This window comes from Sander vitreus, chromosome 4 (assembly GCF_031162955.1).
Source record: "Sander vitreus isolate 19-12246 chromosome 4, sanVit1, whole genome shotgun sequence".
Lineage (NCBI taxonomy): Eukaryota > Metazoa > Chordata > Actinopteri > Perciformes > Percidae > Sander > Sander vitreus.
Window position 1 is genome coordinate 4,933,855 of NC_135858.1, and position 24,303 is coordinate 4,958,157.

Sequence of the window (24,303 nt, forward strand, 5' to 3'; positions counted from 1 at the left end):
TGGACAACACCCAAACACAAGGCGGCAGAGATGGCTGCATCCACACTGGATCCACGATCACGAAGGACTCTCTGGCCGAGTGCAGTGCAGCGCTCGTGATCCGACACTACCTCACCTTTTACATACATCTGAAAAGTAACTGTAATGAGGATAAATAATGCACTTGTGGTAATGCTTGTATATGTTATATGGCACGACATACCAAACGTCCCCCTAGGTAAATATTCAGGATCAAAGCAATGGTCACTCCAATGACAAAGGCGCTGGATACAACATAGACACATAGGAGTGTGTCCTGACTGGAGCAGTCCTTGTCGGTCTCTTTGAGGTTAGAAAGGCTTCGGTCAAACAAATTTGGGCTACCAGAAGCCAGCTGTTTCAGAGGGATGTCCTTTGGGAGATGGCTGAGGTCTGTTGAAGCAGCAAGGAAACAAAATTAACCTTTACCACAGTGGAAATGTTTTGGGTTTGCAAGTCAGTCCAGGTCCTCAAGACCCAGAGATCCTGCCTGTTTGCCCCCCTTAACATCTAATCAGGGGATTTACAGTGTTGCAAATTAGCATCGTGGCAGATATCAGTAGGAGAAAAATACAGCAGCATATTGTGTGCTGAGAGCCAGTATTATAAACTATTTAGGCTATATTTGTATCCTCTCACCACAGTTTTTATTCCAGTCACATGTAAAGTCCCTTGGTGATGAGCCATCGGCCACTTGAGATGAACAAGCAAAACTTTTGTAACTGAATGTTAATGGCCTGTTAAGTTTTGTTTCAAGAGTAACATCCATCCTCACTGGCTAAGTCAATTCAAGAACAGTTCTTCACAGGCCTCCTTAACTGAACACCAATCAAACACAGCAGGTGTAATTACTTGCCAACTAATTCCCAACCAATGAGATCTCAACATTTGCATCAGTCAAACTGTGAGCTGTTCAGCGTTAGACATACTTGGACTGACTCATAAATAAAGCACAAGCTGCAAACTCATCATTTTTATTTCCGTTTTTAAAAAAAAGGTTCAAACCAGTTACATACAGGTAAATAAATGCACGTCGATACACAAATTACAGCACTTTGTCCTAAATGTTAGAGGATACATTTTGCATAGGCTGTAGTCATCCACATGTATAAATCCACATGCACGCAAACAAGAAAACATAGTGTATTTCATTTCATGAGGTGAAAATCTTAATTCCAAAGTCATATACAGTACGAGTTATAACATAGCTGCCTGTTGTGTTGTTGTTGTGAATGGTTATCTTTGTGTATTGGAATATGTGTTTAAGTATGGGATTATTTCTTGGTTAATATTTGCAGTTGTACAACCAGAGCCTCAGTGGCTTATGTTGCGCTGTCCTGGCTGTTGGAGGTGGAATGAGTGATGTTGGACTCCTTGGCGAACACGGTTCTGGCGCTGAATGGCGTTACGAGACATTCGGTGCGGGTCTGCCCAGGCCTTAGACTTCTGGATGCAGGTTAACTGTGTCACTTCTTCCAAAGCTTTAGGCTGAGAAACAGAGCCTGTGATGGCTCGACCTGTGGTGCTGCTGCTTTGAACTGTGGGTTCTTGGTCTAACACACTGCAGAGAAACAAAAGCAAGTATGTGAATCTAACAAACTGAGTCGGTGTTCATCAATACAAGTTAAAGGGATAGTTCTGATCTTTTGAAGTGGGGTTGTATGAGGTACTTATCCAATGTCACTGTATTACCTACAGTAAATGGCTGACGGCACACATCCAGTTTAGAGAAGCAGACGGGAGTCCCGATACGGAAGCTAAGCAATGTACTGCTGTGGACAGGGGCACACAGCAAAACATATTTTAGGCCCCAGAAAGAGAAACCTAAAAAAAAAAAAAATCAATATCAATTTAAGTGTACAATATATTTAAAATATTTTCACTGCTCCACCTTGCCATCTGACAGCCCTTAACACAGGGAATTGAAGCATTTATCTATGCTCTCCTCAAAGCCACCAGACTAATTTTACCTCGCAGAACACAGGAGATACTGGTCTACTGCTGCCTCAATGGGTTAGTTTGTTTGTGTTATTGTGTGACTGTGGTGTTTATTAAAAGGGTTAGGAACTAACAAAATTAACGAAACTAGCAAACTAACCGATGGAGGCAGCAATAGACCAGCAACTCCTGTGTTCCACAAACAGTAAAATTACTGTTTTTGTCAATGGAGTCTGGACTTTGAAGAGGGGAGGTATAACGGCTTCAGTTCCCCGTTGTAAAGGGCTATCTGATGGCAAGGTTAAGCGGTGAAAGTATTTTAAATATAGCGTGCACTCAAACTGATATTGATATTTTTAGGTGCCCCCGTCCACAGCAGTACATTGCTTAGCTTCCATGTCGGGACTTCCGTCTGCTTCTCTAAACTGGAGGCACATGCAGACCACCCTCTACTGTAGGTAATACATGGAATAAGTGGGAATACAATTGTGTTTTAACTGCAATGTTTATTGTTGGTATACAGTTGAATTATTTTTTACCCTCAAATGTAATATGGTAATGTTTCTTGAAAGGATTCCTCCTGCTCCCTCACCTCATGTCAGTTTCCATGTTTGCAACTGTGTCTCCATGAAGAGCAGAGTTTGGTGGTTGGGTGTCGGTCAGCTCTGCACCCTGGTTCTCCACTGAACCGGTCTCTGTGGAGACAGAAAGAAGTTTTGTCATATACCTATACCAATATTCAATATACAGTAATTAATATACGTACTGTACTGTGTGGACAAAAAAAACACTTATGATATTAAGGTGCAGAATTCTCTAGCTAAACACATAACTGAATTATTGAAAAATAAAATCTATGGCATATGAATGTTAAGAAATATCTTTTAAGATGTCATTATTTGTGTTTAACTGTTTGGCTTAATTTGCATCCTTATGATTTTTGATATATTCATTTCAACCAACCATTTCAACCATACTGAATAATGTGACTGACCTTGATGACTGACAACAAGCCACCCTTCTTCCACCACTTCTCCAGACTTGACATCGTCAGGGGTTTCCTCCTCTCCCCCAAAAAACAGACGGGTGATCGTTTTGAACATTGCTATTTTCTTTTTGTCTTCCCTTGAGGTGTTTGTCTTTGCTGTTGTTCCCGTCTTCCTTCCCTTCTTTGTTCAGCAGAAAGCTCAGGTGTTGTGAGAGTCTTTATCTGCTAATGACAAGAAAAATGCTGGCTCATGGAGTCATATGTTCACACAGTTTGGGAGTGATGCCAAGAGACCCATCCTTCATTATTATTTTTTTTTCAAAATTCAAGCAATCTGGGTCAGCTGACTAGGATGTCCAATTACATTTGTTGTGGTTTCAATAATGATGCCCACTCCCTCAGAATTTCATTGTTAGGGTCCATCTGTCTCTAGATATATGGGGGAGGGGCTTTTATTAAACATCTTCTGAGTGCAAAGCCTCTGGTCTGCACCTCGCCTGAAATGGCTGCATGTTCCATGCACTTAATTAATAATTAATATGGAATTAATTTCTGCAGTGCACACTTACTGTAATGATGTCATCTTGCTATTGGGTTGTGTTTTCACTCACTGTCATGCAATGCGATACACACCACAAAAAGAATACGATTAAAACACTACTGCAGCCACAGAAATCAAGTCTCCACTGAATCAAACATGTCTCACTCACTCGCTGAATTCAGTTTCAATGTTTTTTAGACATTATTTCAGGTCTTTTGGTCCCAAAGTGGTTTGCAGTAATATATCGTTATACCTTCCACGGCTGCTACCAAACTAACCTTGACAGTCTGCAGTATACGTCAAATCCAATTTTGGGACACTAATCGAACAAAATATGTCTCTATGTCAACAACTATGATATTGGTTGTGTATTGTCTCACATACGCAGTCATGAATTCCTGTAAATGAACTGTAGCTCTGCAGTGTCCTTACCTGTCTCAGTTTCAGTCGCAGACCATTGTGTGGTGGTGTCAATTGGCAAATTTTCAAAGGTACCTTAATTGTTTGCCTATGAAAGCCTGTAACTGTTACAACCAGACAAGGCTGTTGTTCTTCTCTATTTCAAATCTCCAACCGATCACAGACAACAGAAGACCCGCCCATGTCCCCGCCCACCACGAGTAACACACCAATCAGAGGCCGCGGACTAAGACTGCGCTTTAATTTGATTCTAGTAACGCTCTCAAACATCTCTGTCAAAAGTTAACGTTCACTCTTATCGTTGTTGGTTCTTCGCACATCTGCCCAGCTGTCTAACCTGCACCATGGTTAATCAGAATCAGCTTTATTGGCCAGATTTGCGTAAACAAACAAGGAATTTGACTCCGGTTATATATAGCCTATTATAATATCATATATAATAATATATTATTATATCCGAAGCAATGATACCCACAGTAAATTATTTGACCAAATAAAACTGTTGTGCTAAAATTAACCTATACTAAAATTAACTAATTAAACTTGTCTCTTGATAAGTGTGTGTGTGTGTGTGTGTGTGTGTGTGTGTGTGTGTGTGTGTGTGTGTGTGTGTGTGTGTGTGCGTGCGTGTGATCAGACTCGATGATGGAGACCAACTTATTTACCTACACTTGATGTGCCGTAGTAGGCCTATACACTTTGAGTAGCTTTCTTCAGTAAATCTAACTGAGTACTTCAGTATTGGTGATGCTCTGTGAAAGTGGCTTATAATGTTCAAGGTGAAGGGCCAACACAATGACATGGCACTATATGCTACTATTCAAATTCAATATAATCACAAAAAGCACAAAACAAGTCAAAAAAAGTCACTGCACACACTTTTTGGGCTTTTGGGAAAGAATTTTAATAGCCTACCTGGAGACACAAGAAAAACAAACTCCACAAAAAAATAAAAATTAACCTTCACTTGGAAAGATTTGTATTTTTTTATTTAAATGGAAAGGGTGCACCCTTTCAGTTTAATTTAAATTACAGCATATTTGCCAAAGAACGTTGCAGCATTTCTTAAATAGTTGCACAAATTATGCTTTTTATCCCCAGCATACACACTGCTAAACAATATTGTATTCATGCGGTAAGAACACAGTGGTGAGTGTTCATCTGCTAGCATCCTGTCCAATTTGTAGCGACATTGTTGCTGTAATCCTTACTTGTCTTGACTGCAGTTCAGCAGTCCAATATTTCAATGTTTTAATGAAGATGAGGAGTGGAAAAAATCAGGTCAGTGGGACAAAAAAATAAAATAACCGATTGATTTTTACTGTAGCTGTGTGAAGATATTATAGAGACCAAGAAGGCCTATGGGACACGCGTTGTTTAAATCTGTCATTTTACGCGTGACACAACTTTGGATAGCTATCCCTTGAGACTGTATCGATGCTCTGATTGACTGGGACCCTCTGTAACAGCGCCACCCAGTGTTATGGCATGGACTGGTAAAATGTTATTACTCCCTTTCTTTCAGAAGATGGTGCAGTTACTCTACTAAAGTTGTTAAAAGGCTCCAAGACTGAGACGGCCATGTGTTATCAAGGTGTAGCTTCATTGAATTAAGTTTGGCTGGTCCGATGACACTGTCACGCCACCAAATTAACACAGTAACAGTCTTACAATACGGGGCACTCTGAGAACAATAGCTTTCATGAAATATGAATGCTTACAGTCATCTTAACTTAATGTAAATGACAATTTAGTAGAAATATTGTGCACATTCATGATGTTTTTATGTTAGACCTCATTCCCTTCTTAATTCCCCAAATGAGGGAAATACTTATGACTGATTATGAGAACAATACCAAAGTCATCCAAAGACATGCATACTTGGTGAACTGGAGACTTTAAATGAATCACATGTACTGTGTTTATCTATACACTGTGCTGGACTGTCGACCTGTCTTGTCGGCTGCAGAGGACAGTTTGATAATGTTCAGCACACATTAGAAACAGCAGGAATTCCCTACATCTGTAGTCATACTTGGTGCTGTAGTGTTTAAAAGGCGAATTTATCTATGCAACAGAACTGGCAAATGGCTTTTCATCACATTTTCAAGTATCTAATTGCATTATTGGACCACACATTGTGACGTGATTATTTATAACATTCACGCGGTCATTTACACATAGTCATAATAATTTGCTACTGTTACTTCACCTTTTCTTGTCTGCAGGTCAACATCAATGGATTCCCGTGTGTAAACATGGTGAAGCTCGTGTTTTTGTTGTTGTAAAGTGCGCATTTGAGCAGTGATACGGGAGGTGGGGAGGTGGGGAGGTGGGGAGGGCCCTCGGGGCGAGCACACCCCTACCGCTTGTGTCAGAGTATTTCAGAACAGAGGCCAGTATTTAGTCATTCTGCATGAAAGCCATACACACACTTGCCTGCTCAAGTCCACTCTAACTCGTGGACTATAGGAAGATATTTCTCTATTTCCGGCGTATCCGAGGACCACGATTTGTTTTACCCTTTCTCATTCTTGTAGACACTGTGCGTCGTGACCACAGGATACTTTTACGCACAATTATTTAACACTCACAAGGACAATGCCTCGATCTTTCTTGGTCAAAAATTACTTCGCGAAACAAAAGCCAAACTACAGTGAACTGGAATGTCAGAATGGTGAGTTGAAAATCTTTTTGTTTTGGTTTTTATGAATTATGAAAGCACAAGTGTTTACACTAGTGCGCAAACTAACTTAAGCGCCTCTTTTCTCAAGTGTAGTTGTGATTTTTTTTTTTGTTAAATGTACCCACATTTTGGAAAAACAGTTTTTTGCGGCTACTCCCTGTTCAAGTCGGGGCCCGTTAGATGCACTTTCCCCCCTTTCTGCAACCAGACAGAGCTCCATTCATGTTACAAGCCCTTCTGAATACGTGGGAGGAAACGGCCCATGAAACCTTCCCATGGCTCCAGCTTTTTGCTCAGTAAATGCTGAGAAAAAAACATGAATGTATCACTTAAATGAATACAGGCAGTATAGGTGTAGTCGGTGGAAGTTTATAAGACCCCTTTTTAAATCGTGCATTTTTTGTCTATTGTTCTATAATTAAATCAAATATCATTGGACTTTATGTGTACTGTCTGATACTGGCTTTATGTTTGAACCATCCTCTCCCTTCTGTCTCAGATACTTCACTGGAGAGGTATCCTTTTGCTGAGCTCTCATCAGGGGACAACACCTCTACAGCCACCTGCTTCACAACAGGTCTGGTGTGGGACCTAAGTGTCCTGCCCTCCCTCTACCTGCCCACCTCCCAAACAGAGCCCTCTGCCACCCCAGGCCCCCTGGACCTCAGCTCCCCTTCCAGCCTCAGCAGCAGCGCCAGCAGTTGTGGAGAGGAGGATGAAGGACGCACCTCAGATCCCCCCAGCCCTGAACCTGTACACACTTATGCTCCTCGCCAGCGGATGAAATGCACCGGCGTTATGCCTATCAGTCCCCCTGAGGAGGAGGAGGAAACGGAGGCCCCCGTCACAGCAGCAAGGCCAGCCTTTCTCTGCAAACACTGCCCCAAAGAGTACACCAGCCTCGGGGCTCTGAAGATGCACATCCGCTCACACACCCTGCCCTGTGTGTGTACCACCTGTGGAAAGGCTTTCTCCAGGCCATGGCTGCTGCGCGGCCACATCCGCACACACACAGGTAAGACCCATATCTACAACATTACACCTGGATTTACATAATTCCTCATCTGCTAAATTTCCACATTATTGTTGATTCATGAGTGACAAAGTCAGCGTAGGTGTTGCTAACTGTGAGTCAACAGGTCCCTTCTTCATCATTTGGGGTGTGTGAGAGGGCAGGATATCCATGATAATCAGTTTGATGAGCTCAACACTTGATCAGCAGACATTATCACATAGGGTAGCCCTCTGTAGACCCTGTGCTCATTGATCACTCATTGTGTTTAATGTCCCAGCAACAATGACTCGTCAGCTAATGATCTTATCACGGCTGCTGGGGAAGACAGCAGATTGGGGACACAGGAGTGACAAAAGGTTTAAAGAATGCCTGAAGGCTATCACTGAGCACTTTGTACCTGCAACAACTTGTTCGCATGCTAATCTCATTTGGCTCTGATTGAATCATGCTAATTCCATCAGGCTCCAACCCCACCAGTCTACCGTGTGCTTCTTTATTATCTTCAGAATGTGTGTGAGGTGTTAATAGAAGGCTCTTGTGAACTCAGAGATGCTTGACACTATATAAGGGGTGCCAGTTACGTTATATGACATGCGTTTCCTCCCTTTTTCTGTCCAGGTGAGCGCCCTTTCTCCTGCCCCCACTGCAACCGGGCCTTCGCTGACCGCTCCAACCTGCGGGCTCATCTGCAGACCCACGCTGAGGTGAAGAAGTACCAGTGTGGCGTCTGCTCTCGCACCTTCAGCCGCATGTCGCTGCTGCAGAAACACAGCTCCTCCGGGTGCAGCTCCTCCATGGTGTGAGACACCACAGAGAGAGACAGAGGGTACCCAGTCAGAGCTCAGGGCAGTGGAGGGCTATTGGCCACGGAGAGGGGGTCTACACAAGCCCAGCTGGCCTGTTGACGACACGTAAGGCCACAAAGAACATGAAGTGGCCTTCTTTAAGAGACCTGGAGGGAATAAAGCCTAATTCTGGATTTTACTTTACAAGCCGTTTAGCTTCTCTGCTCTGTGAAAAAAATACATCTGAGGAGTAGATTTTTTCTTCCAATCTAGATTGAGGTCTTGAGGCTGGACCAAATCTGAACTGAGCAGTGCTGACAGTCACTTGATATCAGCCCATTTGTTGCTATTGTGCCCATTCCAAAGACCAAATATGTAGTGAACTCATTGGGGTAAGAGGTGTTCTTTCCTGTCTCTGTCCTGGTGCTGGCCAGCTCAGGATCATAGCCTAGACACAGCTGCCGAGAGGTAGGGGTGCGTGGGTGGAATAAATCTCTCAGCGTGCCTCAAAACACACACACACACACACATACACACACAAAGCAAATGCACACACAGCTGTCCCTGGTACTGTGGTGTAGATAGACGAGGTGCTAACAGGTGCTACAGCCATGACCTTCGCTGGCTGATAGCAGGTGACTTCTACTGCCCTTGGTTTGCTTAAGAAAAAAGAGGAAGCATGTCATCGCCACAAATTTGGCATCATTAAGTCTTTTTTTCACCAGTGAGGATCATTTTAAGCCTCTATTTTGTCTACATCCAAACCTTCTCGCTAATCTGATGATTTTCAGAGATAGGAAAAGCCATGCTGTCTGTTATTTTCCAAAGAAGCTTCACTTTGCAGCACCGCTGCAATGTGGATGACAATGCAAGCATTGCACTCAAGGTTAACACAGTGTTAATAATACCAGCCAAAGCCATATTTTGTAACTTAAATGAATTTGTGCCTTGAAATTGTATGCCTTTTGAAACAAAAATGTGCCTTTTTTACCTCAGTATTTGTCGATTTAAAATGAACATTGATTGCAGTATTAGTAGAAGTTAGAGCCAACAGTTTGAAATGCAAGAAGGCTGGGACCAAAGATTTTTAAGGTTTACACCATGAAGACATGGTTGGCGTATATGTGATCAGAACTCTGTAAATGGACAGTACAAAGATGAAAATGAACTTTCCCAAACATTTTATGGCAGTGTTTTATAGTGCAATGTGCAGATGATGCGTTATTTCAATTTTGTACCATGCTTGTGTGTTCACTTCCATTTCTTGTATGTTGTAACTGATAAATTTCCATTCAATAAAGTAATTTATGTTTATTAAAATTGCTTTTTCATTGGCATTAGTGTTAAAATCCACACTTGTACAGTTTGATCTCTTATACAAACTGATACAAACTGGAAATGGGCGCAGTCAAGACGTTGGTCATAAAAGGTCTGTTTGATCATTAACTGGGAGATTTCGGTTCAGCATCTTGATATAAGGTGTGGAGAGTGAATTGCAGATGTGCAGGTGAACACACTGTGTGATGGACGGGAACAACTGATTGTACCTGCTTCCAGTTTCCACCTGCCATCTACGTCTCACTTTCACTGTGTAAACACTGCTGGATATGTGAATGTGAGTGTGTGTGTTTTCGTGTACCGTGAAAAGAGAACTTGAGCGAAAGTCAACTTCTGTTTTCAATCAATCCCAAGATTTAACATTAATTCATATCTGCTCACTACAGCTCTTAAAATAACCTTAAGGTGAAATTCTAGTAAGTCATATCCGTGATTGCAGTGTGTGTGTGTGTTTTTTTTTTCCTCTTTAAGGAGAGTATAACATTCTCCTCTTCCTCTGCCTAGACAGTGAGTCATTCTGCACAGACTGGAGCTGTAGGTTCCCATGGCTCCTCTGCTCTCAGTCAGTAAGTCAGGCCACTAGTCAGTCAGTCAGTTAGTTGGTGTGCGTGGGCTGACGCCCAGCCAGGCCAGCACAGAGTGAGGTAAGCTGTTCCACGGCACAGTTTCTTATTTCTTACTGAGTCAGGAAAATGTACTCAGTTACCAGCCAGAACGACCACTGCATCATGTAGCAGGGACTCACATCACACAGTCAGTACTTTAAACTAAATATCTTATACATATTCCCAAACATCTGTGCACAAACGCCAACCAGGTCCAATATGGAACTAATGTGAGAGTCCCTGATTGTGGTTCCTTTGGCCATTACGCTCTCATATCCTACCCAGGATGCTCTTGGATAAAAGGGCTATTAAAATATCAGCTGTTGGAGATTAGCTCAGGCCTATAATTCTAATGATGTCAGCTGGTATGCTCTGAGGTGAGGTTGTTAGCTCTGATAGCAAAGACAATTGGAACAAGTCACTCATTTAAACTTTACTTTATTCTCAAGTTTGTTTTTTATGATGATTTTCATCTCCCTAGTTTTTCCCATCACCAACATCAGATCAACATTACAGCACATCTTGCCTTCCACTATCTTTCTAGTCTTTCGAGGTCACCATTGCTACAGAAGCTGCACAGCCTCATATGGCCAGTAAAAACTCATACATTCAAATCTTTGCTGCATCACAAGTTACTGTACTTATTTCTGCCTTTTTATAGAGAAATGAAAACACAACACGCTCCCCTTCTTGTTCCTTGGGGAGAGTGGAGGGCCTGGAACTGAAATCTGAGAGCGTTTTCCTGCTGTGTGCTTTACAGTGCCAGAACACTCACTGTAATTTACCAAAAGTGGCTGCTATTTATGCCATAAAGCATGTGTTTAACATTCCTGAACCCCACTGTGTTTGTGTATTCCTTGCTCTCTCACTAGCTCGCTCTCTCCCACTCACTCTCTTGCCTGCCTCTACGACTGTATTTCTATTTGTGTGTGTATGTGTGTGTGTAGTGAGTGGAAACAGTCCCTACAGAGCAGCAGCCCTTTCCCTTTTCACAGAAGGATCATCTCTCCCCCTCTGAGACAAGGCCGACAGGAAGTGGGAGTTTACATTGGCCTACTTTACCCAAAAAAGCAGCCTGGGTGGAGGAGCTGCAGAGCTCAACTGCTGTTTCTGCTGCTGCTGCTGCCACTGGTGCACTTTGCCACGACCAGCACCATGTCCCATCCCCCCATCAGCTGTCCCAACCATGCCTGCTCTTTTAGCCAAGTTTTCGGGGTAGAGTTGGGTGGCCATGAACTATAGAGTGGCCTTCGGCGCAGCAGCAGTTGGGGCTCATGGCCTGAGAGACAGGAAGAAGCTGTCAACATCTCATAAACAGGACTCATCCTGCACTCATGACACACAAGACCTAGAGAGAATTCTCCCAGGAAAAGCCTTCAGACACCCACTTTAACTCCAGACTGTGGTTCAGCCTGGTGCTTGTCAGTGACCTGATCAAGATGAACCACAACACAAACATTGAAAATGCATACACCACCTTTCACACTTGTGACCATCACCTGAGAGTCAGTAGTCATTTTACTGAGACGTTACAGTCACTTGATAATAAGCTGATTATCAGCTGTGGACCATCCAAATAAAGTGTGACCTGTTACTTGGGAATTGCAATGTAAGTATAACCTCAACAGTGGGTTGGTGTGACAAGGCAGACATCTGGGGGAATGGAAGCACATCCATTCTCATGCTTTATGTTTAGGAATAGAAACACTGTGCTGTTTTGATAGCATTGACCATCCTATCCTCAGCTGTACCCCTCAAGCACCTCTCACCTCATGTTTTACTGATTTGGCCTCATTCACCAAGATTAGCACATCTCAATGTCTGTCACCTTGTTCAAGAGCACTTCATTACTCTCTAGTGTTTTGGTGTTAAGAATGTCTAAAGTTTTGTGGGATGTCTTGTCCCTGGAAGATCTTCTGCAGTGTCGTCTCACTCTTAACACAGTAAGGTTCAGAGTACTGATGTAAATGTGAGAATGCAGAGCTAATTCCTCTCCGCTGAGCTGAAAACAGGCCTGAGACACAACCGCTGCATCTGGTAAATAAGAAGGCCAACTGCGGTAACACCACAAGTATGCTTAATGATGGATTTGATCAGGCTGTGGAGTTGCCCCAAGGCTGGATTGGAGAAGTGGTTGGGTGGGTTAGGGGATGGGGGTAGGGGGGCATATTAAAGAGTAATGAATCACACACTCAGTCACAGGGTCGCCGGCTATGAATGTGCTCTCTGTTGGTTTTCCTGGAGCCTGGAGTTTACTAACTGATGACGCAGGCTGGACTTGATCAGAGACATGTGTTGCTGTGGACTCGATGCCAGTGAGAAGCATAGCCAGCGAGAGGAGAAGGGGGAGAGGTAGAAGGATGGATGGCGCCTGAGCTTTCTGCTTTCCTCTGTGTGTCCTTCTGGGCATTGCCTCACACTGGGGCTAGTGCGACTGGAGAGAAGGAGGGAGAAAACAACCCAACTTCTACCCTGGGACAGGAAACGAGAAATTCTTAGAGAGTATACTGACCCAGCTTTCTTAACTATCATTACTCCCAAATTCTTGTGTGGCATCTCAGCGAGCTAAGGAGCAGCACGTCTGCTGAACACAAAAGCAACCCAAACTGATTTTCTTCCGATCTTAACAGAATGAAAAAAAAGAGGATCATTGTGTGACTCTTTTTAACCAAACAAGATAGTCCACAGCCATGCTAGCAGCTCTGAGAGGCTGCACTTACAATAGGCAATAGGCAGTGGTGCTTTGAGCTCAATGCTAAAAAATAGAATGTCAGTATGCTAACGTGCTTACAATGACAAAGCTAACATGATGATGTTTAGCAGATATGTTTACCATGTTCACCAACTTAGTTTTGCGTGTTAGCATGCTAAAATTTGCTAATTTGCCCTAAACACAAAGTACAGTTGAGGCTGATGGGAATGTCATTACCTCTGCAGATTTTTGGTCTTAAACCAAAGTACAAAAATTAAGGGGTCACTAAAGTGATAACAATTCATCCTGAGGGAGAAATGGATGTGTGTGCCAAATTTCATGACAATCCAAATAATGGTGGTGGAGATATTTCCCAAATACACACTACAGAAAAAGTCAGAGGATCCCCAGAGTCTGTAGGAAACATCCTCTGGACACAATTGCGCCTTCCACACATGCACTACAAACCTGAAATTATCTAGACATTACCCAGCTGAGCTGTATGTGAAAACGGGGAAACTATAAATGTCTGAATCAGTTGGATTGGACATGAACCGCTCTTTACCCTGCCAGCTCCCACATAACAAACCGACATTGCCATCCATAGAGCCATGCCGCTAGCATGACTAAAAACAGATAAAGTCACCCCCACATGTTAAACCCATACTTAAGACTCCTCTTCACCTGACAATGGAGGTAATATCATATCCAGTTAACTCTGTTCTTTAAAAGCGAGTGGTGAATAGATTTGTGACAAAGTTATCATGTAAAACAGCACATTCACCTGTTTGCCACAACAGAATGCACCTGAGCATACTTTCCCATACAAGGTGCAAGAGGACGTTGAGCTGTTGCCGAAGGCACTATAGTATTATGAAAGAGATCATGTAGCTTTCTGCCAACCTGTCAGGACGTGTCATGGTGTAACAGTATGTAAACAGTATCAGGTGGTACGTATTGTCTCCTCACTTGATTTTGATTTGTTGAAACTTAGAAAGCTGTGTGTGAAAAAGAGAAGCACCTACTCGGGCAAGCCGGATCATGCCATGACTAAATGTGTCGCACACGTGAATAGCACTGACGGAAGAGGATTGCTAATTGAGTTATGATCAGTGTCTTTTGTGTGTCATTTCCCATGAACAGCTTTACGTGTTCACAGATTCTTAAAGCCACACCGGTATGAGAGATAGAGGTGTTGAGTGCTTCCCATTTGTTCCAATGAAGATCAAAGGAAGTTAAGACTGGAGGTATTGCGCATCCACGAACAGATGCATGGCATCAAAACCCTTCTACAGACAGTAAACACCAATAATCTGCTTCATGTACACACACACTCACTCACACACAGTGTACATACGACAGCTGTCATATTGTCATAGATCACCACACATGCTGTCACACTGTCTACAACATCCCCAGATACAAACACACAGACGTAGGTGAACACACAGGCGTACACACTGAGGAGTGCTCTTCTGTGTGGGAGGCCTATGCAGCAGCTGGTTATGATGGAAAACACCCGGCACTCCCACCAACACCCCACAGGCCGTCCCTGTCCTTGTGATGCACCGGGGGGGCAGCTGATTCCCCAAAGCCTCCAAGGCTCCAGACCTGGGGGAGAGTGGCTTATTCATCAGCGGTCCAGCTTTCAAACAACTCCGCTAGTTGATTCTGCACAGTTGGTTCCCAAACAATAGAAACACACACACAGGCAAGCAAGGAAGCAGTCGTGCAATCCCAAATCTATGCACGCACACAGACACATGCACACAGTTCTGCACATGTTGAAGCCATTATCCTGTTGCTTGTTAAGTCATTACTCTATAGCTTGTTATTTTCTCAAGCAAGAGAAAGCAATCTATCCACAAAGGAGTGCTGAGAGATTTGCCACCCGACTGAGCCTTGGGATATGGGAAGTTACCCTGAAATTTGAGGAATGTGGTGAGGTCTGAAACCTAAGGAACAGAGAAAAAAAATCTTCTTCTAGAACAGTGAAGCTTCTTTCCCGGAGTCTCCAGGTCGTATCTGCAGCCAAGACTGCATGAGATGTCCACAGGGAAGGAGTATTATATACATTACTGATGACAGTGCAGAAACGTTTCAGTCCACCAATGGAACATGGAGGAACTGACATAGTCTAAGAGCTTTGACATATTCACGGTGGATCTCAGACATCTGGTTTCCATTTCCCTCCTCTCCCAAGACAGTGAGTGCTGGCAGCAGGGCTTTTCAATGAAATTGTCTATTCAACTTCCTGTGCTATCAGTTTAGCGTAAGTGTGTGCGGGGTAATGAAAGCGATGCTCAACACATAGGCAGATAGTAAAGTGAACTACATTGCTTTCCTCCAGGTTTTTTTTCAGCTCCCCACCCCCACGCCACCCTCAGGGTTTATTAGCAGGAACACCCCATGAGCAGCCATTTTCACAGCATCCTCTCCACTCCACTCCACACTAGGAAAAGCTGCGAGCCAGCACACTCTCACCAAACTGCTAATGAGTGACACATGCCCCCTAGCTCTGCCGCTGACACCTAAGATCAAAGCACTGGAAGAGAAGGGAACTGGTTAAAACATTAAACCCGGACCCCTCATCCCCATCCACCTCCTTTTTGACACCCATGCCATATGTCTGAGGGCAGCCAAATGGTGACGCACCTGTCTTTTCTACATTTAACACAAGCAGTGGTGGTGTGGCTGTCTCGTGCTTCCATTCACAGAACCAATGTCAGGGCGAAGCAATGTGTATTCCAGCTGTGTATGATAAGAGATCAGATAACACTATTCAGATATGTTGTGTAAGAGACATGAATGAGACATTGTGCACAGTCAAAACTATTCATCTGAACGCCTGTAGGTGGACAGATTAAGGGAGGGAATGGAATTATAGAAACCTGAATGCAAAAGTCTGGATCAACACTGAATTTCTCGGCCCATGATCCCTGCAGTCCTTTTCATTACATCAATTGCTTCACCCATCTCCAGCTGAAATATTGTCAGAGCAGTTTCCATACTGCTTAAGGGCGTCAAGAACAGAGCGGGTAGACAGGAGAAGGAGAGGAGGGGGGGAGCCAGGGCAAAGGCAGGAAATCCCAGTGCAGCATGAACTATTTTCCTCCATAGTTCCACCAGAACAGCTCTTTGTACCACTCCCCCACCCCCCTCTATCAGGCCTCTGTCTCTGACAACCATCCACTGCTGTTCTACAAGGCAACCACACCACAACCACCACTGCCACCACTGTGAAAAAAACAATCCAAACCTCTGTCACACACACATGTACACAGTTCACTCATGGGATGTTACTCAGCAGTGCTAGGGTTGTGGAGTGGGGATCAAAGCTTGGGGTTCCCCTCCATCTCAGTCCAAAGTCCCACTGTGGTTAGGCCATAGACAGAGAGGCACCTTATTTTGCACAGAGCCCCCCCAAATGCCAAAAACACTCAAGTATACAAAAGAAGAAGCACACATATGAACTGAGAATGCATCCATTCCTGTTACATAAATTCAACACAAAGGGAAAATGATCTGTGCCAAATCAAGGCCTTTTTCTTTATCGTCCTTCTCGTCAAACATTCCTTGGCAATATCCCCTCACAGAATCACTTGATCACCGAGGATGCACATGCTCTTCATGTGACTCCAATGAAGAGATGGCTCTGCTGTGGCACATTGCAACACAACTCAGTTCTGTCCAGGACTCTCTTTTCACAGTGACACACATTCCACTTCATTAAGACTGAAGGGTTAGAGGAATGAGAGAAATTCAGGTCAGTGACACTCGTGAAGGACCAGGAAAGCAAATATAAGTGTTTGACTCCCTGCCACAGCACAATACTTACTGAATGTGTGTTTCCATATTGCAACATCAAATCCAGACACAGTGCTGATTTGTTGCAGAACAGGAACCAGGCCTGTGATTGACTTGGATTTATTTTATGCACCAGTAAGACCCCATGCAAAGACTGAGAGGCCTCCAAAAGAGCCTAAAGCCAGGTCCTTTTTTCTTTTTCCCTGAGACAAACTCAGAACTTTGGAAGAGGCAAGTGTGAGTATAGTGGGTGGGAGCAGGCCAGGCACCTTGCAACAGCTGGTCTGAATTATCCGTGGGGTCGGGGGTAGTTGGCTCGGGGAGGTGGAGGGGAGGCGTGGAGACTCCTGGCGCCAGGATCGGGCCAGCAGGTCAGGGAGGATGACGATTACCAAAATACTAGCAGGCAGCCATAACCCTGCAGAGAGGGGGTGTTCCTGGCTCACACCGCTTACAGCTACAGGATGGGAAGGCAAGTGGACGACCGTGGGGGTGTAGGAGTGTGTGTGTGAGAGAGAGAGAGAGGGACGCTCCTACTTCCACTTCCTATGAGATAGCCCCTTCCTGTCATTGAAAAACATAGAGAAACACCATGTTAATGACTGTTAAGTGGAATTACCTTTATCAGTGAATACAAGGCAAGTGTATCAGGGTTTACATGAGTCCGACGCTGTCTTATAATATGCTACCATATATAAGTTTTCTTTTATAAAAATGTAACTTTTCTTTTGTTTCTGTTAAAGCCATAAAACCAGCTGCTTGCAAGGTGCAGTTCACTCACAAGGTTCCTTTTGTGCTTCCTCTCAGACTGAATTGGCCACATGTAAACAGATTCAAAACTGTGAGGTTAATGGTCACATACAGGAACATGGCTCCCCCCGCTGGTGAAGGTGTAGCTTGGCATCAATAGACATGTAGGATTAAAATGTCACCATGGAGAGTGCATGTGTGTGTGTTGGTGTGTCTGCGCTAAAAAAAGATGAAAGCAAAGCAGCAAGTACAGTGTCATCTTCAACTATGATAACATTTCTGTCCAAATCTCAAAGACATAATGCATAATAATATTGTCATTATGTATTATTCCATAATGATATTATAAATATGGATGATAAAATATGCATTTCTTATATGTATTACTTTTGCTTTTCATAAGGCTAGTAGAAAAGCAATGATAAGGCTTAACTCTTACTATTGTAACTTAAAGTTTCTCAGTCAGAAAAGATTGGAACAAATATTAATGGACATCACAGCTCCTGGAGACAAATCCCTTAATTCCATTCAGATTTGTATCAATGTCCATTTGTTGTTTGGTCAGGCTTATTAATTGAATGAAGGAAGTTGAAATGTGCTTCCCCTTTACAGTATTCTTTATCAGGCTAATGGAAAGTTGTACAACAGTGAAGCCAGGAATTGGTCTCAGCCCCTTCTTTTTGACCAAGCCCTCATTCTGGTCAGCATCGTGATTGAGGTCAAACTCAACCGCATCTTCATCTCTACTTGACCAACTCGGGCCAAAACAGGAGCGTTCTTTATCAAAGATCAACAATTTTTTTTGATTTTTTATTAACATGATAACATTTGTTGCCTTTTAAGGTACGACTGCCTTAGTGTCATATAGTGACTTCTGCTGGAATGTGGACTCAAAAGCAAAAAGGCTTTTGCCAGCAGGCTTTTGTTCTAGTATGAACAATTTTAACAAATAGCAATGTCTCCTCTTCCAAAGCCAGTGAGTCATCTATGTATACTTGTATCCCTTTTCCGTACTTAACCTTTTTAATGTCAGAAGTTCATGCGGATCCTTCTATTTCAGAAAAAATGCATTGTGTGGTTAGCATAGTATGAATAATTAGATCAATACAAAAAAGTCAAAATATAGAGGCAACAATATAATATGCATATTTCAAAGGAAGTGGGGACATGTGTTTAATGCTTGCTCTGTGGCAGTAGAGGGTAGCATTGGTCAGTAGTTTCACCAAAAGAGCAAATTTGCTTCACATTTTACTGACATGCAGTTGCCACCAGGACCTGTAACACTCCCTCCAAAGGAATGTTTGCCTCTCTACAAAAATCCTGCAATGTGTTTTTGCACATTCAGATTTTCTTATACTTTTGTTCTGGAATCATCCGCAGATAAGAAGACTCCTCCTGAGAGTCCTACCTCTGATGTTCACACTATTCTGATACTGCCAATTAGGAGATGAAAACAGACTGCTAACACACGTCGTATTGTGCGCTAAATGCAGTGTGAGAGAAGAGGATGATTGAGAACCACGCAGTACCAGCTGTCTAAGTGTCTGGCCTGCTGCCGGGAAGTAGCACTTCTCTGAATGCCAAACTGATCCTTCTGTTACGTCTCGGAGAGTGAAGCAAGAGCACAGGGCTTTCCCTCAGGACTTTCTTCACCTGCTCCTCCTCCAGCTTCTTACTGCTCAACATCCTGGGGCCCCACATAGCTCAGACTAGCTGTTAAATGTTGGCAGGATCTCTCAGAGGCCTGTGGTGGAAGCTTTAGGTGGGACTGAGGCTGATGCCCTCTGCTGGTAAAGCTACTGATAAAACTAGAGCCAAGCAGCCAGCCAGATGAGTAAATATCTGCGCTCTCACACAGATCAAAGAAACACTACACTTAGATTAAACTTTTCCTTCCTCAATCGTTGAATGTAAAAAAGAGAAGAAAGAAGAGAAAGGGATGACACACGGCAGCCGCTCTTGGCTCGATTTAAACCCAGAACACCTTGATAACTGTCAGCTGTTGGCACCTTACACCAGGATTCCCAAACATTTTTATTTTTTTTAGACCCCCCACATTTACACTACATCACAGTATGGACCACAATATTGGTTTAGTTTGTTTAGTTTATTTGAGTATGAGAAGTAGGACTTTGCAGTAAATCACTACAGCAATGTCAAGGATGACACCATAAAGTCAGAGACTTATTGCCATTGTGGTCCGTAATTTAAGGCTGCAGGTGACAAGGTGACATCATACTACCAACAAACAACACATCAAAATTCCTATATCATCAATGAATCAATCATCAACAGAATCACTCATCAAAAAAAAAAACATTCTAAAAAATGACATACAAATTATAACACAGATGACAATTTACAATTACAACATACAAGAGATACAAAATACCTTTATTGTTACTGGACTAGGACGACAAAATGTCGTTTGGCGCAAGCCTGTAGATGCCTAATTAAGGATAAAAACTATAAAGAATTACATTGAGTATAAGATACAGAATTTAAGAATTAGATAAATATAAACATATATAAACAGAATAAATGAATAAAGTGTCCAGTACTGGAAGCAAGTGGAGCCAGTACAGTGTTGCATTATTACACTTAAAAATGGGAGAAATAAAATTAACAATCAAAGTAGTTGAGAATAATTGCAATATTACACTTGAAAATAGGTAGGATAGCTTCTAAACAGTCACAGTGATTGAGAATACAGTCAGTTGCTGCTGTGATGCCCTTCTGTGTCTTCCTCTGTGTCCACCTCTCCCTCTGACCAAGCACATCACATGCAGAATACTTCTATACCTTCCCTTTGCCTCTCTCTAATGTCTGCCTGCTCCACATTCAGTAACTGTGAACCTTTATAATACTCAGTTTCCCCACTGCAGAGTAAATTATTTTACCCATAATCTAAAGCTGACAACATGTAATCAGTTGCACTGAAATGTGAGACGAAGCATGTTGCTAATTAATTCAATTTAAAGAGTCATGTGTTATCAATTATGAGATTACTGTGATGAGATTATGAGATTTTGAAATTGTCATCCATTCGAGGGTCAAGAGTTTCTAACTTCATAATAAGCCATCAGGTCTGCAGTTAAACATGTGAAGAAGTCACTGATACAATGACACATTTTTTTTAAGTTATTAATAATTAATAATCTTAGTCTGGATACTCTGCAGCATTTTTTCCATGTGGGTTTAGTCACAAAAAAGAGTATTTCTGATGAAATAAGGAGCTAGATGTATATCAGTTATAGACAGTTTTCCACAATCTAACAACCTAAATGTTGTTTTTATTGCTGACGTATTACTTATAAACCCTTAAAGGTCCTATATTATGCTAATTTTCAGGTTTACATTATTTTTCTCATATTGTCTGTCTGAATACACCTATATTCACCTTCTGTCTGAAACGCTCCATTTTAGCGCCTGTCTCTTTAAGTCCCCTTCCTGAAAGAGCCCACTCTGCTCTGATTGGTCAGTGTTCCCAGGTCTTCCGCATCTGCGCTCTCCGTGTCTCTGCACTGTCATTGCAGTCGGGGAATGAATGTAAAAGCACTCTACCACTTCTACCTATATATAGTATAGTTTTGACTTCACAACCGTACAGAAGTCTTGACGACTCGTTTAAGAGGCACAGTTTCTGAATATGATCTATGTGCATTTCTCTGTGGATTGAGCGTTTCTTAAAACTGTTTTTACAGTGTTGAGATAGCACCTCAACTTGCTTTAAAATAAAACAAAATACGTGGAAATCTCACTTTTTACGATACGGCACCTTTAACAAATGATTTATTAGCCATTTATTAGGCCATTATTCATAACAATACAAATAATGATTTATTAGAACGCTATTGTCAAACTTACACACTAATTTTTTATTACAGCTCTGTTTGAGATGCTGAGCCACAGGTCTCTTCAGGTCTTTGTTTTGTGTTTGCTCAAAGTGTCTCTCTGCTTCAGCTGATATTTCCCCTGAGTGATCTGTGTCAGTTTGCTTGACTGCCAACCAAGTGAATTAATTGAACTCGCAATTTGATGGTGTAACACATGTGCTGCCAGTCGGCCTCTTCTTTCGGTGTGTTTGAGCAGTTGTCGTGGGCGACAGGTGACGTCCTCTGTGGCAAGAGGTGGTGATAGTGTTTGTGTGCATGCATGCACTTTGGTGTATTTATGTGCGTGTGCGTTTAAAGGAAATATAGGATGGGCTTGGAGCCTGTGTAAACTGTGAAAGAGACACCACACGGCTCACTAAAATGCCTCTCATTGTGTGAGAGCAGCTCTGTCTAAACAGCAGTTGTGGTCAGAGGGCAAGCACTGCCACCTGCATCCCTGCTGGTTGCTGGCTTTAACAGACCCCCAACGGGACAGACAGTAAATTAGATGAAGCTATGTCTACCCTGACAGTAACGTGCTGTAGGTCACTAACTGAAGGTCTTTCCAAGCAGCTAGACAGGTTTCTCATCCAAGTCTATTTAAAGTCAAGCAGAGCAACTGAAGTCATGGCCCGCTGTGTAGAAACAGGGATTTCAGTGAAAACATATCTTTGTGTGAACTGAACTTTTCTGTATAGCTGTGACGGTTAGTGCAAATCTACTGGTATGAAAGTGTCAGTGATGCGATGGTTAATGGATAAACTTACCACAATCGTCTAATTATTTCAAATCATCATACAGACAACATTCAGACTACAAATAGAAATTGTTTAGTTTTCATAAATATATTAAAAAACTAAATTTGGGTCTTTCACATGAGTTAACTATATCTTATCAGAAAGACCTGTGTCAGCCTAAAAAGTTGCCCAACTGTATTCTACAAATAACATGTTTGATAAACTGAGTGTAGCTGTGTTTACTCTTCACTACATTCCTGTCTGTTATCACACATCACATAACAAATGTATCTCTCCTTGCATGGATTGCTCATTGTAGTGCGTGAAAGGAAGCCTTGGAGCTCCTGAGTGATGTGTTTTAGTGTGTGTGCAGCCTTGTTAACCCTTTACTTCTACTTTATTGGACAGGAGGGGCTGCAGCGGGGCTCTCACTGGGATCCTGGAGTGCGTCAGATTGTCTGCGGGCCTGTGTTTGGATAAGGCTGCATGCCCATTGTCTCTGATGCCCCAGCTGGGCCATGGTATGCCTCCATACTCCTGAAATAGAAAGACAGCTGAGGGCTGCCATGCATACTGAGGGCCGGGCTGGCCGAGCAGGCCGGGCCCTATGACCCAGACCACAACTTAGTACAATGAGACCCAGGGTATTGTCTGGAGCCAGAGGCTAATAGCTGAGGTATCAACTCACCCCCCCCCCCGCCCGAAACGGCTCGCTAAAAGACTGATTAACTCGGCTGTGTGTTATTAGTGCATGTGTAAGGGTGGATGTCAGGGGGGTGGAGTGGGTGTGGAAGAGTAATTGGGGCTTTAGAGTGTGTTTGTGCCACGCGTCAGCCCGTCTCCACTCTGATGAACCGATGGCTAAGACCTTAGCCCACACAGTTGCTGCAAGGTATTGTGGGCAGGCACGAGGCGATTACAGAAATATCCACCCTCGATGAATGCTTTGATCCAAAATGAAACACTGCTCCACCGCCCATGTTTAGGTTACTGCTATAGAGCAAAATAGGGATCTTAATATTTGCTCTCTCAAGCCAGCAAACAAGCAAACGAAAAAAGAAAAATGATTCATAAGAAATGAACAAGACAATATATGAAAACAAAAAAAGAGAATAAAAAAAGATAGATAGATAGCAAAATAATAATCATCATTTCTTGCAAGAAATGGTCTCAAATTGCTCAAACAAGTCAAAATAAATCAGGCAATATATTGATCATTACATTGTCTTATGTTCAGTATTTTTTCAAAGAAAATAACAATATAACAATAGGATTTGAATTTTAAAGCTGTGTGTTCATTTTAGTGAAGTAACATTTTGTATAGGTTCTGATGAACAGTCCCACCTGTGCAGAAATTGAACATGGAGAGAGAGGTGACTGTGTCATGTGCGATAAAACACTGCTGAGAATGACTGCAGTCATAATTCCCAATCTCTCTGCCTAAGCCTGCTGGCATTCGGTGCATGATGATCTAAAACAACTGTGACAGACCCCTAGATCAAGTCTTGATGCCCAAAATGTCAGCTCCTCACTTGCACATCACCAAACTGTGGGCCGGCTGGTCCACCAGAGTGAACAGAGGCCTACTGTATGTCAGTTTGGTCACTTTATATGGGGAGGTAATTTAAAGCTGCACAAATGTCTAATAATCAAAACATGAGCATTAATGGGCCTGGCCACATTAGACTCTAAATGATTTTGAGGAACACTGGGGATGTAAGAAGAGCTGTGGCTCTGAGAAGTCAGCTGTTGCAGTGTGCTGCAATATAGCAGTGCAAAGAGATGTGCTGGGGGACTACGCTAACGCTGCTTGCACTCCACTATGTGTTTGTGTGTGTGTGTGTGTGTGTGTGTGTGTGTGTGTGTGTGTGTGTGTGTGTGTTTACGTGCTGGAGAATGTGGACTTATTTAAAGCCAGCAGCTCTGGGGACTTTGGGATTCATCTCCTCCTCATGTGTTATCAGCATGCCAGCTTTTCAAATGGTGCAGCAAGTGACATAGTACATAAACCAGCCTCTGCCTCTCTGAAGAGCCCCTTGTCCCAGAATAGCTCAGGCCTGCTCTATCTAACTGATGCCCAAGAAAGTTTGAGCCATCACGGAAACACC

The 24,303-nt window shown here is 42.9% G+C and overlaps 3 protein-coding genes across 5 annotated transcripts in view; 1 reads left to right on the forward strand and 2 right to left on the reverse strand.

The window, feature by feature from the left end:
- Positions 1 to 787, reverse strand: part of LOC144517451 (glutathione hydrolase 7-like) — a 5,065-nt gene extending 4,278 nt beyond the window's left edge. The window contains exons 1-3 of the mRNA XM_078249582.1: positions 661 to 787; positions 203 to 411; positions 1 to 128 (exon numbers count right to left, since the gene is read on the reverse strand). The exon at positions 1 to 128 is cut by the window's left edge and continues 24 nt beyond it. Coding sequence (XP_078105708.1) covers positions 1 to 128; positions 203 to 411; positions 661 to 787 — 464 coding nt within the window. The remainder of the gene's footprint in view (positions 129 to 202; positions 412 to 660) is intronic.
- A 189-nt stretch (positions 788 to 976) lies between these two features.
- Positions 977 to 4,065, reverse strand: tp53inp2a (tumor protein p53 inducible nuclear protein 2a). Of its 3 annotated transcripts, XM_078247370.1 has the most exons (5): positions 3,918 to 4,065; positions 2,951 to 3,169; positions 2,549 to 2,651; positions 1,715 to 1,790; positions 977 to 1,579 (listed from the first exon to the last, which is right to left on the reverse strand). In XM_078247370.1, the coding sequence occupies exons 2-5, from the start codon at positions 3,057 to 3,059 to the stop codon at positions 1,502 to 1,504; spliced, it is 366 nt and encodes a 121-aa protein (XP_078103496.1). In that variant the 5' UTR covers positions 3,060 to 3,169; positions 3,918 to 4,065; the 3' UTR covers positions 977 to 1,501. The 3 variants fall into 3 exon arrangements, with proteins under 3 accessions (XP_078103496.1, XP_078103495.1, XP_078103494.1); XM_078247369.1 differs by lacking the exon at positions 1,715 to 1,790 and having other exon boundaries at positions 2,951 to 3,166; XM_078247368.1 differs by lacking the exon at positions 1,715 to 1,790.
- Positions 4,066 to 6,291: 2,226 nt separating this feature from the next.
- snai1a (snail family zinc finger 1a) lies at positions 6,292 to 9,711 on the forward strand. Its single transcript, XM_078247837.1, has 3 exons — positions 6,292 to 6,582; positions 7,091 to 7,606; positions 8,225 to 9,711. The coding sequence occupies exons 1-3, from the start codon at positions 6,507 to 6,509 to the stop codon at positions 8,407 to 8,409; spliced, it is 777 nt and encodes a 258-aa protein (XP_078103963.1). The 5' UTR covers positions 6,292 to 6,506; the 3' UTR covers positions 8,410 to 9,711.
- The last annotated feature ends 14,592 nt before the right edge of the window (positions 9,712 to 24,303 follow it).

Bases quoted from the DNA above. Each gene is read 5' to 3' on its own strand.
- tp53inp2a (XM_078247369.1), bottom strand. From the start codon at position 3,059: ATGTTCAAAACGATCACCCGTCTGTTTTTTGGGGGAGAGGAGGAAACC. The intron at 2,652-2,950 runs GTCAGTCACATT...CTGTCTCCACAG, and splicing joins GCTTGTTGTCAGTCATCAAG to AGACCGGTTCAGTGGAGAAC. The intron at 1,580-2,548 runs GTGAGGGAGCAG...GTTTCTCTGCAG, and splicing joins AACATGGAAACTGACATGAG to TGTGTTAGACCAAGAACCCA.
- snai1a (XM_078247837.1), top strand. From the start codon at position 6,507: ATGCCTCGATCTTTCTTGGTCAAAAATTACTTCGCGAAACAAAAGCCA. The intron at 6,583-7,090 runs GTGAGTTGAAAA...CTTCTGTCTCAG, and splicing joins TGAACTGGAATGTCAGAATG to ATACTTCACTGGAGAGGTAT. The intron at 7,607-8,224 runs GTAAGACCCATA...TTTTCTGTCCAG, and splicing joins CCACATCCGCACACACACAG to GTGAGCGCCCTTTCTCCTGC.